The 14,946-nt window shown below is 42.8% G+C and overlaps 1 protein-coding gene across 1 annotated transcript in view; it reads right to left on the bottom strand.

Moving 5' to 3' along the window:
- Positions 1 to 14,946, bottom strand: part of LOC127443595 (complement C3-like) — a 58,737-nt gene that overhangs the window by 19,083 nt on the left and 24,708 nt on the right. Inside the window, exons 22-27 of the mRNA XM_051702267.1 lie at positions 11,163 to 11,223; positions 10,668 to 10,754; positions 9,318 to 9,521; positions 7,374 to 7,449; positions 6,057 to 6,186; positions 3,097 to 3,180 (exon numbers count right to left, since the gene is read on the bottom strand). Of these exons, the coding sequence (XP_051558227.1) occupies positions 3,097 to 3,180; positions 6,057 to 6,186; positions 7,374 to 7,449; positions 9,318 to 9,521; positions 10,668 to 10,754; positions 11,163 to 11,223 (642 nt within the window). The remainder of the gene's footprint in view (positions 1 to 3,096; positions 3,181 to 6,056; positions 6,187 to 7,373; positions 7,450 to 9,317; positions 9,522 to 10,667; positions 10,755 to 11,162; positions 11,224 to 14,946) is intronic.

Here is a 14,946-nt window from a genome sequence, read left to right as displayed (position 1 = left end):
GAGAATAGCATTTCTGGTATTAAAATATTTAAAGTGCTTTATTTTGTAAAACAAATTAATTCATGAATAATTCTTATTTTAATGATTATTATACAACATATTTGCTTTTACATCTTAAAGGAAGTAAAATGCTTTAGTATACAATTGATTTCAGAAGTTTATATACACCTTAGCCAAATACATTTAAACTCAGTTTTTCACAATTCCTGACATTTAATCATAGAAAACATTCCCTGTCTTAGGTCAGTTAGGATCACTATTTTAAGAATGTGAAATGTCAGAATAATAGTAGAGAGAATTATTTATTTCAGCTTTTATTTCTTTCATCACATTCCTAGTGGGTCAGAAGTTTACATACACTTTGTTAGTATTTGGTAGCATTGCCTTTAAATTGTTTAACTTGGGTCAAATGTTTTGTGTATCCTTCCACAAGCTTCTCACAATAAGTTGCTGGAATTTTGGCCCATTCCTCCAGACAGAACTGGTGTAACTGAGTCAGGTTTGTAGACCTCCTTGCTCACACATGCCTTTTCAGTTCTGCCCACAAAATTTCTATCGGATTGAGGTCAGGGCTTTGTGATGGCCACTCCAATACCTTGACTTTGTTGTCCTTAAGCCATTTTGCCACAACTTTGGAGGTATGCTTGGGGTCATTGTCTATTTGGAAGACCCATTTGAACCTGAGCTTTAACTTCCTGGCTGATGTCTTGAGATGTTGCTTCAATATATCCACATAATTTCCCTTCCTCATGATGCCATCTATTTTGTGAAGTGCACCAGTCCCTCCTGCAGCAAAGCACCCCCACAACATGATGCTGCCACCCCCATGCTTCACGGTTGGGATGGTGTTCTTCGGCTTGCAAGCCTCACCCTTTTTCCTCCAAACATAACGATGGTCATTATGGCCATACAGTTCCATATTTGTTTCATCAGACCAGAGGACATTTCTACAAAAAGTAAGATCTTTGTCCCCATGTGCACTTGCAAACTGTAGTCTGGCTTTTTTATGGTGGTTTTGGAGCAGTGGCTTCTTCCTTGCTGAGCAGCCTTTCAAGTTATGTCAATATAAGACTCGTTTTACTGTGGATATAGATACTTGTCTACCAGTTTCCTCCAGCATCTTCACAAGGTCCTTTGCTGTTGTTCTGGGATTGATTTGCACTTTTCACACCAAACTACGTTCATCTCTTGGAGACAGAATGCGTCTCCTTCTGAGCGGTATGATGGCCGTGTGGTCCCATGGTGTTTATACTTGCGTACTATTGCTTGTACAGATGAACGTGGTACCTTCAGGTGCTTGGAAATTGCTCCCTAGGATGAACCAGACTTGTGGAGGTCCACAATTTTTTTTCTGAGGTCTTGGCAGATTTCTTTAGAGTTTCCCATGATGTCAAGCAAAGAGGCACTGAGTTTGAAGGTAGGCCTTAAAATACATCCACAGGTACACCTCCAATTCAGTACACCTCCCATCACCTCCTAAAGAAGCTAATTGGCTAATTGTCTAAAGACATGACATCATTTTCTGGAATTTTCCAAGCTGCTTAAAGGCACAGTTAACTTGTGTATGTAAACTTCTGAGCCACTGGAATTGTGATATAGTCAATCAAAAGTGAAACAATCTGTCTGTAAACAATTGTTGGAAAAATTACTCATGTCATGCACAAAGTAGATGTCCTAAACGACTTGCCAAAACTATAGTTTGCTAATATGAAATCTGTGGAGTGGTTAAAAAATGAGTTTTAATGACTTCAACCTAAGTGTATGTAAACTTCTGACTTCAAATGTAAATAGAAAATCATAAAAATGTTTAGCCTTTTGCCTTTCCATAGTCTGATGCGCATTGTACGCAATGTGATGTGAGTTTTATGTTATTTGCCATGCCAAAATCATGTTAAAATGCATTTCTTTTTTAAGGAAAGAAAGAAAGTAACAATATAATGCTTTATTAACATTTTCCAAACAAAGCCTTCCACAATATACAGACAGAAATGCACTAAAATATCACCTATTCAAGTAACATTAAACTTTTCCCAAAGTCTAAGTGGGAGTTTGACAAATTGAAAGAACTAGTCTCCACATTGGTTGCATATTCATCGCAATGGGCATTAAATCTCTGCCGGTGGGCATTAATCTGCCGGTCGACTGTGGCTTTCCACTTTGTTACAGCAATCGTGAAGCCGCGTTCATGATTCGTGTCAACGTCAACATCAAGCGCCGCTTTGATCTCCACATGAAAAGCGATGCAGACAAACACATCTCATTCTGCATTTTCCTGATAGTTAAGTCTTGACGTGCTTCTGTGGTAATTAAAATGCGCCTTACAGAAGCTGCAAAGTACTTGATGATTTCTGTCACAAGTCTTGCTTTGTACATACAAATAGCGTTAAGAGGTTTCACATCGCTGTTGTGTGTGTGTGTGTGTGTGTGTGTGTGTTGTGAAGTGTGCGTGGGTGTAATGATTCCGGGCAGACACATTTACATACCGCAAAGGTTCCACCCTGGTCCCACCAGTGTTTTTGCTGGTTTATGCTTTATTAACAGTAAATGCGCTAATTACAATTTAGAAAAATGTATGCATTAAACTTATTTTAATTAATCGCATGCGTTAATGCATTAATTTTGACAGGTCTAATATTAATACAATAAATCTGCATTCTGTTTTTCATGTTCAGGTTGCATTATGGGTGAGTGAACATACTGTATGTAGGAGATGAGTTGTGTATTTATGATACCATTGCTGTCAGATTTTACTGCTGATTTGAAATGTTATTTGAATGTAATCTTGACCGAGCGTTTTGGAGACTTCAGTCTTTCCCCATTCAAGCAGATAAGAGCTGCTCTTTTCTGCTGTTTTTATTCATAGAAAATAACTGCCCGTAGCATTTTCAATATAATTAAAATATGATACAGTAATTTGTGCCAATAGTCTGGTTGGTGAGAAAATGTCTGAAATGAAAGAACATAACTGCAGCCCTAAATTGATTTAAATAAGTAAATAAATTAACTTATTAAGTTGGAAGTTCATCCCTAGCACTTCCTAGGTACTGTATATGTTCAGAAATTTGCTGATTATTTCTAAGATTTTCTAATACTTACTGTTACAGAATCAGAACAAACTGTAGTGCCTTCCTGAAGTGCCATAAGAACAAATGCTGTATGATGGAGAGCGTTTACTCCCATCTGTTTATACACATACAAAAAAACAAAAAACAACATTATGTCATGTGAAAAAAAAAAATCAACAAAAAACTGAGAATCTGGAGTCTTTGAAATCTTTTTTTTTTTCTTCTTCTTTTTTCTTCTCAGTTTTAGTGTGGATGTAGTTACTGCATTAATGCTTTGGTGGACAGCATAGTGTTATTGCAAAGATTATCCAGTCTAAAATTAAACCACAGTCTACTAATTGATGGCCACTGAGTTTTTTTGGGTGCTTTCAGGGGGCATTCACACTGGGCACGTTTACTGCGGTCCGATTCCGAGTGCGATTGTTCCCAGTGTCCCCCGCAGCTTTGGTCTGGTTTCACACTCACTTGATTCTATCGAACCCGTTTGCGTTCATCTTACATCATCACAAACACGCATGGAGAACACAACGTGACTCATTTTCTTTTTTTGGTTCCATTATGCACAGCAGAGTGAACCACAACTGCGTGTATGTGCGCTTCATGGTGTAACTCATCAGATGTCCAGGGGAAGGCGGCTTGCTGCTGCTCGCAAACGGCGTTTTTGAGGAGACAGCTGATTGCAAGGAATTCATTTGCATCTTTGTTTGCACTGCACGCTTACTCACGCTCGTGTCCAAGGTGAAGTTATCGCCACTGTCATCTCCTATTATACCCTATATTTATTAGACGAAACTTATGATGTCACCATCGGCTAAAATGCATGCACAGGTTACTTTACTTCCTGAACGAGTGCGCACCCGAGTCCAGTTGCTTTCACATTCACGTGAATCGTGCTTCAGTTCCATTGCAGCCAAACTCAGACCACCTCCTACAGGTAGTCTCGGGTTAGGTACTGCGGTGCGCTCCCCTGTCCGCATGACAGCTTTCACATTACCAATTTTTCATGCGACCCGTGCTCTGTTTCGAACTAAACTGCCTTAAGTGAACCGCTTGTAATGACGTATAATTTGCGTCTTTGCAGACGTATAATGACATATAATTTGCGTCTAATGGTATAATCCATTTCTCATACCTGTGTGTCCAAATAAATCCCCTTCAGAGAGCAGCTCAAAATGCATCCACGGGATCAGAATAGGCAGACGCTAATATTCATCAGATCATTGCACATTCAATGCATCCGTGGGAGAAAAACACAAGTGTTGCTCCGTGCATGTAAAGTTTTGATGGTAAATCCAAAGAAATTAATACTTTAATAACACAGTGAATCTGATCTCTTATTTATAGATGACTAGAGGGTCAGATATACAGCTGTGGCCAAAAATATTGGCACCCTTGGTAAATATGAGTAAAGAAGGCTGTGAAAAATATGTATTTATTTATTTTCCTTTTGATCTTTAATTCAAAATAAACATGCTAATCTATCAAACAATTACAAACACAACACAAGTTTTTACAAAACAACTAATATTTTTGTCAAATATATGTGTGGCACAATTATTGGCACCCTTTTATTCAATACTTTGTGTAACCTCCCTTTGCCAAGATAACAGCTCTGAGTCTTCTCTTATAATGCCTAATGAGGTTGGAGAACACATGACAAGGGATCTGAGACCATTCCTCCATACAGAATCTCTCCAGATCCTTCAAATTCAGAGGTCCAACTCTCCTCTTCAGTTCACCCCACAGGTTTTCTATGGGGTTCAGGTCAGGGGACTGGAATGACCATTGCAGAACCTTGATTTTGTGGTCAGTGAACCATTTTTGTGTTGATTTTGATGTGTGTTTTGGATCATTGTCCTGCTCGAAGATCGAACCAGGGCCCATTTTAATCTTTCCAGTAGAGACAATCAGGTTTTGATGTTTTATCTGTTGGTATATGATAGAGTCCATGATGCCATGTATCTGAACATGATGTCCAAGTCCTCTGGCAGAAAAACAGCCCCACAATGTTAAAGATCCAGCACCATATTAAACCGTGGGCATGAGGTACTTTTCCATATGGCTACCTCTCTGTGTGCGCCAAACCCATCTCTGGTGTTTGCTGCCAAAAAGCTTTATTTTTGTTTCATCTGACCAAAGAACCCGGTCTCATTTGAAGTTTCAGTAGTGTCTGGCAAACTGAAGATGCTTGAGTTTGTTGTTGGATGAGAGCAGAGGCTTTTTTTTCTTGAAACCCTCCCAAACAACTTGTGATGTCTGATTGTAGTTTTGGAGACTTTCCATCCCCAGGACCGAACTAATTTATGCAATTCTCCAGCTGTGATCCTTGGAGAATTTTTGGCCACTCGAACCATCCTCCTCACTGTGTGTGGAGACAATACAGACACATATCTTCTTCCAGGCCGATTCTTAAGATCTCCAGTTGATTGGAACTTGTTAATTATTGCGCTGATGGTGGAAATGGGCATTTTCAATGCTTTAGCTATTTTCTTATAGTCACTTCCCATTTTGTGAAGCTCAACAACCTTTTGCCACACATCAGAACTATATTCTTTAGTCTAACCCACTGTGATTGATGATTAAGGGAATTTGGCCTGTGTGTTTCCTCATATTTATACCCCTGTGAAACAGGAAGTCATGGCTGAACAATTTCATGTTCCTAGTCACCCAGGTGCCCTAAAAAAATGTAAAATATGAATGGGAATATACTTCAAATATATTGTACTCATAAGAATTTCTAGGGGTGCCAATAATTGTGGCAAACGTGTTTTGGAGAAAAATATGTATTTAATAATAAGATTTTTCCCCTCTTTCAGTTAGATTACTTCAAATAAAGGTTAGATATTTGTGAATATTTTGAATGACAAATCAAAAGGATAAACAATAAAAAAATATTTTTCACAGCCTTCTTTGCTCATATTTACCAAAGGTGCCAATATTTTTGGCCACAACTGTACCTCACATGCCACTAATAAACAAGCACTTGTGTACCTGCTGGAATGATCCATTCCATTGTTGTGTATTTGAGATTAACCACTTGATGGTATCACAGATCACATTAGGGTTTATGGAAATCAGTTTGTGCGCCATTGAGAATATTTTGACAACATATGCAGTTAACCTGAAGAGAAAATAACAGTGTTAAGGAGGACAAACACTGTCAGACTAAAATGTAAAATGAGAGAGGAGAAAATGCATGTAAAAAAAACAACAACAACAGAGCAACTAGTCTATTTAGGTGAGTTGAGAGCTCGAAGACCGATGGCAAATGGCAAGTAGATTGTAGAGTTACAGCTTGTCGAATTTGCCAAACAAAGGTGTCATGTCCCGGTGCTACAGTACATTAAACATGTCATTTTATTTACACTGACATCAATGCGATTTGTGAGGCAGAAACAGCAGCAGCAAATTGCAATTAACAGTCAGCCTCTCCCAGTCGACACTGTACGTGATCACATGCACAGCAAGACACTCATAACTATCAAAACCCAGCTTATTAAAAATAAAACGACAATGTAAAAAACCCACAATTACATGAGACTTATTATTCTCTGCTTTTGACGTTGAAATGAAAACGGCTATGAGCACAACTCTTGCGTGCATCGGATAAGCCGGTAAGACTGCTGGGAAAGTTTACATGCAAAGTGAAACCCGGGGGAAGAGGGCAAAAAAAGGTATGTGTGCTAATCGTTTTTGCTCAGACTGCTAACTCTCAAGGTATTTTCACCCCCACAAACTATTTAAAGGAGTTTTTTTTCTTTGCCATGGTCACCTTTATCTTTCTCACTCGGGGCTTTAAGACTTTAAGGCTTGATTTTCTACAAAGCTGCTTTGAAACGATGTGCATTGTGAAAAGTGCTATTCAAATTAAAATGACTTGAATGAAGACAAACTCATTTTTCTCAAGAAAAACATAAAAATTGTGAGTTTTTCACATAACAATCTGCTGATAAATGCAATGCTGTTATTTAAGTTACTTTATTATAGAGCTCTGCTTTATGTTGCCAATGTCAGACACTGTTTTGCCAGTTAAGATATAAAATACATTTATGTAGAATCCTTGAATATTTTTGAAATCGTGAAATTTGTGTATCGTTACATGCCTATTTGACAGCTAAGACAAAGGGCAAAATTTTGAAAAAAAGAAATTAATAAGGTTTGGAATGACACGAGGGTGAATTTTCCTTTTTTGGTGAACTGTTGCTTTATTTCTGAACAGCAGACAAAGAAAATGTCCACATTACAAGTCAATTGTTCCAACTCTTACATCAAAAATAAATTCCATATACCAGAGGAATAAAAACTCACCACATATTGCCTCTTAATCTGTGAAACATTCCATATGAATGATCACTGTTGCGAAAGGACTGCTGCGTGCTAAATCCTTAAACCAAAAAAAAAAAAAAAGAAAATTATAGCAGATTTCATTTGTTTCAGGGTCGGTCAAAATTCACAATTTAAGAACTGTCTTGGTGGCTCCTTTGCAACTCTGGGATTGGAATTTGATTTGAATTGGCCACGCCCCACATATGTTAAATTGGAATGACAGGAAGAGGAATTTACTGAAATGCAATTCCAAGATTTTTTTTGCTTATAAGCTGTGTGACATCATTAAAGGTGACGTATGCAACTTTTTCAGTGTTAAAAAACTTTCTCCTATCCCAACTTAAAATGCAGAGACAACTTTATTCTAAATTCATAAGTAAATTTTCTCAAAAACTGTTAACACACTTTGAAAATTAACCCCTTCCTCTCCTTTTCTTCATTTGTACTTTTTATTTATTTTTTCATTTATTTATTTATTGGGATTTTTTCCCCTTTTTCTCCTCAATTTGGAATGCCCAATTCCCAATGCGCTCTAAGACCTCGTGGTCGCATAGTGATTTGCCTCAATCTGGGTGGTGGAGGATGAATCCCAGCTGCCTCCGCATCTGAGACCGTCAACCTGCGCATCTTATCACATAGTGCACGTGGAGGATTCACGCCATCCACCGCGGCATCCACGCTCAACTCACCACGCGCCCCAATGAGAACGAACCACATTATAGCGACCATGAGGAGGTTACCCCATGTGACTCTACCCTCCCTAGCAACCGGGCCAGTTTGGTAGCTTAGGAGACCTGGCTGGAGTCACTCAGCACACCCTGGATCCGAACTAGCGAACTCCAGGGGTGGTAGCCAGCATCTTTACCACTGAGCTACCCAGGCCCCCCATCCTTTGTACTTTTTTCTAAGTTTTATATAAAAACTTAATTCTAACCAATTTTCCATTTTTGTGTCTGTACAGTGAGGCAGGAGTCAGTCCATCTGCCACTTCAACTATGATTTTTCTCCAAGTCTATATACAAAGCATATTAACAATAAACGATGGTGGTCTCTCCTCAGTTGCTATCCTTTATAAATTCAAAGTTATTCATCTGTTCTTATGGAAATACGGAGCTTGCTTGCAATTTACCTGGTCCATTTCTTCTTGTCTGATACTCATCCCTAACTTGAGACAGAATATCAGAAAATGGCAATTCTAGAATTCTTAAAGGTGCACTCAGTAATTTTTTCCTCATTAAAAAAAGCTGTACTCCTTAAGAAATGAACAGTAATTTTGAAACATACTGTGTGTATGAAATCATGACCACTTACATGAGATGAAGACTCCAGTCACATCAGTATCCTAATAAAAAGCTGTTTTACTGTACATAGAGAGGGTCCGCACATGGGGGCGGCCATGTTAGAATCACATGACCAACTGAATACTACTCACTTAATCTCAGTAACTGCCCTGTTATTGGACACTTTAACTCTTGGATTAAATTAATAATAACTGACTGTGAATTGTAAATGTTTACACTGGCATCAGTAACTGAAAACTCTTGCGTTTGAATGATGCTGCATCCAGGCCACTAGGTGTCAGTGTAACTCTAAGACGACATGAACAAGAACTTACTGAGTACACCTTTAATGTACACTTACTGCAGTTACATAAATTCTTTGAATTGCATTCCATTTCAATTCTACCTCCATAAATTCAAATATGAATTGCATCCTGTTTGCTACCTTAATTCAAATTCAGGAACAGAATTGTAATTTAAAAGGCATTCTAAATTCTAAAAGGTGCACAACCCTGATCTGTATAAATTATTTTTGCACTTGTTTTATGGAATTCATTTTGTGTTAAATGAGACATAACTCCATCAATGTGTTGTGCTAAAAATATGAAACCTGTAAATAAGAAATAAAAAAATAACAAAATTAAACCTGTAGATATGTGATTGAGAGCTTCAGCACGTCTGTCCACCCCTATTTCATTCCACTGGTTGGTTTTGTCCAGGTAGTGTGTGGCGATGACTGGCAGTGCCATTCTCATCATGTTCTGCTCAGCACATCCATACGGTTTCTCAATGAAGCGGCCCAAGTGTTCCCCACTGATGGCCTGTTCAGTCAGCTGCACTAATGGCTGGCCTGTACACGCACACGTGCGCACACACACACACACACACACACACACACACACACACACACACACACACACGGTTGCTTTTATGCCATGCTGAGAACCTTCCATTGACTTCTACGTCATTCGCTACACAAATTCATTTTCTTAATCAGTGATTTGTCTTAAAACACTAAACATCCTTAACACAAGTTCTATTTACTAGAGTAGCAAAACTGCAAAAGAAAACTAGAAGAAAAAAAAAGCATTTAGCAGAAAGTGTAAGAAAAATAAACTTAATTTTAGTTTTATTAATAAGATTTGTTTTCAGCCACACTGATCTCACAGTAGTTAGAAAGTTCTTCAGCTGAAAAGGGCCTGTGCTCACCAAAATTCGAACCACTGCTCCCAGTGGCCAAAACTAGAAGTGTTGTTGAACATAGAGTATGAGCACGTGTGAGCTCCAGTTTCTGGGTGAAATGCCCACAGAGGGGGTGCCAAAAGTGCTTTGTTTTTAAGTTGTAGAAGATGTAATGCAATGAGTAGGAATGCATATTTTATTAACTCTACCCCTGTAACCCAAACCCGAACCCTAAACCTAACTGTCAGTGGAGTAAAATGTAAATTTAGAGCAAAAAAGCAACCTCGGAATCACACACCATTGTTTATATGAATACGATTACTTCCTGTGTCCCACGGGACACGGATCCGTGTATCAGAGGTTGCTCAGTTGTGACTAAAGGAAATGTATTCCCACATGAATCAATGCAAGAATATGTGACAGGGGATGGCATGGGGTTGATTTAGGGGTATATGAACCTTCGGAAGCAACATGTTGATTTCCAATGTGATCATGTTGTTTAAGAGGATATCTCTAAAACAGGGTTGCCACCATCCCGAAAAATACAGGATTGTCCCATATTTAAGATGGCCCCATGGTGTCACCGTGAAATCATTCAAGATCATTGATATTTAACCTTGATATTCGTTGGAAATAATAATGTGCCTACTGTGGTTAAGGGACCGTCTGAAAAGACCTCACGTTGTGAAAAAACAAGTTAAAACTGTGGAGGGTGTGGTAAGGGACCGTCTGATAGTCCTGTGCCTGGGGCCCAGCATTTGGTACTTCACACTAAACTACTTTTTGCTTCTTTGTGATTCTTCTGATGTGATACCTCTTGCAATGATGTATGTCTTGGCATCTGTGCCTGGCATTTGATCTTTCAGTATAGGCTTCGAAATCAGCAAATTTTGAGATCCACCTGATAATGAGGAGAAAATGAATAATGAAAACAGCATTGTAAATCTTGAATGGTTCACCTAAAACTTTTAATTCTGTCGTAATTTACTTGCCCTTATGTTATTCTGAACCTGTATGAATCACCCCCATTAATGGAACACAAACGCAAAATTGTAGTAACTGACAGCCTCAGTCACTATTCACTTTCCTTTCATCTTTTGAATGAATGGTGACTGAGGCTGTCAGTCCCTAACATTCTGCCTTTTGTGGTCCACGAAAGAGAGAAAGTCCTACAGATATGGAACGACAGGAGGGTGACTAATGATGACAACAGAGTTTTCACTTTTATCCCTTTTAAGTTCAAATTCAGCTACAGGTTGCCACAGCAAACTGAATTGATGCAAGAAGCGAACAAATTCAGGTAACTCACCATGACGGGCTGGATCTAGAACAAGGGTGGTTTCACCAGCTTTGGTCAACACACCATTTGTCTGTCTCAGCCACCAGAAAAACACAGAACCAGGAAGCACAGAAAAAAATTATGTAAAGGATTAAAAAGACTATACTGTTGTTGACTGACATGATTAACATCCGACTTTCTTTATTTCCAGAAGGTGAATTCCATAAGGTCCCAGGTAGGACAGAAAATCGATTCTGTATTGCAAAGTTTAACAAACAAATCGTCATGGTTACTGGTGTAACCTCCGTTCCCTGATGGAGGGAACGAGACATTGTGTCAATGTAGTGACACTAGGGGTCACTCTTGGGAGCCCGAGACACCTCTGGTCTTTGATAAAAGGCCAATGAAAATTGGCGAGTGGTATTTGCATGCCACTCCCCCGGACATAAGGGTATAAAAGGAGCTGGTATGCAAGCACTCATTCAGGTTTTATGCTGAGGAGCCAATATAAAGTCCGGCCATTTCAGCGGGTAGTTCAGCATTGTGGCAGGAGGGACACAACGTCTCATTCCCTCCATCAGGGAACGGAGGTTACACCAGTAACCATGACGTTCCCTATCTGTCACTCACTCGACGTTGTGTTGATGTAGTGACACTAGGGGTCCTTACACGAAACGCCACAACTGGCTGAACTGTGTTACGTGAACTGGCGGTGTATGGTGGGCAGACTGCTGTGTGCCTCAAAGCCAGCGCACCAGGTCGACACGTAACCTCTCCCAACATAGTTATGAGTGTCGAACGGCCCTTTTTTGGGGACAAGTCGACTACCCAAAGATAGAGACAGGCTTAACCCAGTCGTGGCCTCTTTTCCCCTTCTCTTTTTCTACTCCCTAAAAAAGAAGGGGGATTATCCAACTGGGCCGCCAGGTCTAGTCGGGGGGTGTCCCTCCCAAGGGGAAGACACTGCGGAGACCACACCTCGCCCAAAGAGAAGGGGGATATTTAAGTGGAAGAATACGTCACATGGTCTTTCCAACCATGTGGAGAGCCTTCAAGGTAGATCCTGCCCAATGGGGGAGGAGTTACTACAAACATGGAGACTGGGGCAGAGGGGCTCTGCCCAAGGAAGACGCAGTTTGCCAGCAGGGAAACGAACTAGCGGAAGATATATATCGCATGAGGTTAGTCTTACAGGGAACCACCACATGCGGAGCACATACCCCAGAACAGGGCTCTTATTTAGCGCGTGTACTGGGCCGGCAGCGAGTCTCTCCGAAAACTCGACTGTTAAAGGGCTCGGAGGAAGTCAACCAGGGAACAAAGTTTGTGAACACTACTGGGAATTAACAGCACACATCTTCAGCTCCAAGGGAGGTGAAAGGCACTATGTGCAAGTGATACACCTGGCCGGCTATCCTGGGCTTATCCGCTTGTGTTGCGTGCCACTACCTGGGATGAAACCGGTTCCACCCAGAGGTTGTAGAACCTTGCAAAGGTGTTGGGTGTTGCCCAGCCTGCTGCTCTGCAGATGTCTGTTAGAGAGGCACCTCTGGCCAGGGCCCAGGAAGCCGCTACACCTCGGGTAGAATGGTCTCGTAGCCCTACCAGGGGCGGCATGTTCTAGGCGAGATATGCCATAGTTATGGCGTCAACGAGCCAGTAGGCGATCCTCTGCTTGGAGACAGCGCTTCCTTTCCGCTGTGCACCAAAGCAGACAAAGAGCTGCTCAGATATTCTAAAGCTCTGCGTGCAATCCAAATAGATGCGTAAAGCGTGCACCGGACACAGCAACGACAGGGCTGGGTCAGCCTCCTCCTGGGGCAGCACTTGCAGGTTCACCACCTGGTCCCTAAAAGGGGTGGTAGGAACCTTGGGCACATAGCCCAGTCGGGGTCTCAGGATCACGTGAGAGTAACCCGGTCCGAACTCCAGGCACGTTTCGCTGACAGAGAACGCTTGCAGGTCACCTACCCTCTTGATGGAAGTGAGCGCAGTCAGGAGGGCAGTCTTCAAGGAGAGTGCCTTAAGCTCGGCTGACTGAAAAGGCTCAAAGGGGGCTCTCTGTAGCCCCTGAAGAACTACGGAGAGATCCCATGAGGGAACGAGGCGTGGTCTGGAGGGATTCAGCCTCCTGGCGCCTCTTAGGAACCTGATGATCAGGTCATGCTTCCCTAAGGACTTACCGTCGGCTGCATCATGGTGTACTGCTATGGCGGCAACGTACACCTTCAAGGTGGAAGGGGACAGCCTCCCTTCCAACCTCTCCTGCAGGAAGGAAAGCACTGATCTGACTGCGCATCTCTGGGGGTCTTTGCATCAGGAAGAGCACCACTTAGCGAATAGATGCCACTTAAAGGCATACAGGCACCTCGTAGAGGGGGCCCTAGCCTAAGTGATCGTGTCTACCACCGGTGGTAGACACGATCACTTGTGGTGGGTGGGTGAGAGCACCAGGTCCCTGTGTGCGCACAACACGTCTCGAGAGTGAGCTAGGATTAGCCAGTCGTCGAGATAGTTGAGAATGCGAATGCCCACTTCCCTTAGCGGGGCAAGGGCAGCTTCTGCGATCTTCGTAAAGACACAAGGAGACAGGGACAGGCCGAAAGGGAGGACTTTGTACTGATACGCCTGACCCTCAAACGTGAACCACAGGAAGGGTCTGTGTCGAGGAAGGATCGAGACGTGGAAGTACGCATCATTCAGGTCTACCGCTGCGAACCAATCTTGATGCCGGACGCTCACCAGAATGCGTCTTTGTGTCAGCATCTTGAACGGGAGTCTGTGTAAAGCCCGGTTCAGTACTCGCAGGTCCAAGATCGGCTGCAACACACCGCCTTTTTTCGGTACGATGAAGTAGTGGCTGTAAAACCCTTTCTTCATCTCGGCTGGAGGGACAGGTTCTATCGCGTCCTTCCGTACGAGGGTAGCGATCTCCGCGTGCAGGGTGGCGGCGTTTTTGCCCTTGACCAATGTGAAGTGAATACCGCTGAACCTGGGCGGGCGCCTGGCGAACTGAATCACGTAGCCGAGTCGGACGGTCCAGATCAACCACTGCGACGGATTGGAAAGCGCGAGCCACGTGTCCAAATTCCGCGTGTGGGGGACCAAGGGGACAATGTCGTCGGACATACCGGCAGGTGGGGCCTCGCGGCGGGGTGGAGCGTGAGGTGCCACAGCACGTCGTGGCTGTGCTGAGGCTAGGGACATCGAAGCACTTACTTGGCTCCTTGTGACCACCCCCGGAACAGCCTGGGACCGGGGAGGAAGAGGCCTGTCCTCGTAACCCGTGGAGGCTGCCACATCGGGGGTGGCTGTGTGCCACAGCTGGGCACTCAGGGGTGGAGAGGGCACCGCTGGAGTGCCAATCCTGCAAGAAAAAGCCCAGGGACGGTAGTCGTGGTGACGACCGTATGCACCGGGTATGTGACCCAGGGAGGAAGGAAGCCGCTCTTTTGCTGAACTGTTGGGTACCGCAGCCACTTGGGCATGCGGCAAAATCAAACAAACAGGCAACAAAAGATTTTCCACCCGGCCCTCCACCGGGGGATGGAGTGGTCTTCCTACCAGCTCCACGTGAGTGGGTTCCCTCCTGGGTTGCCCATCTCAGGGGCGCTTCGAGGACCTCTGTGGGTTCTTCGGTGCCGGCTGTGAGACGGGTGGCGTCGGCTTCCTGCGGTGGGCTCCACGCCGGGGCCGGGCCAAAGGGGCGGGCTGCGGCACAGCCGGTGCAGTCACCGCAGGGGGACGCTCTTGGCGACAAGCAGGCGGGGTGCAGGATGTGCCGGATTGCCTCCATCTGCTGCTTCACCGTCGA

This window comes from Myxocyprinus asiaticus, chromosome 7 (genome assembly GCF_019703515.2).
Source record: "Myxocyprinus asiaticus isolate MX2 ecotype Aquarium Trade chromosome 7, UBuf_Myxa_2, whole genome shotgun sequence".
Lineage (NCBI taxonomy): Eukaryota > Metazoa > Chordata > Actinopteri > Cypriniformes > Catostomidae > Myxocyprinus > Myxocyprinus asiaticus.
The sequence above is the reverse complement of the archived record's forward strand: the minus strand, read 5'-3'. Positions and strand labels throughout refer to the sequence as shown.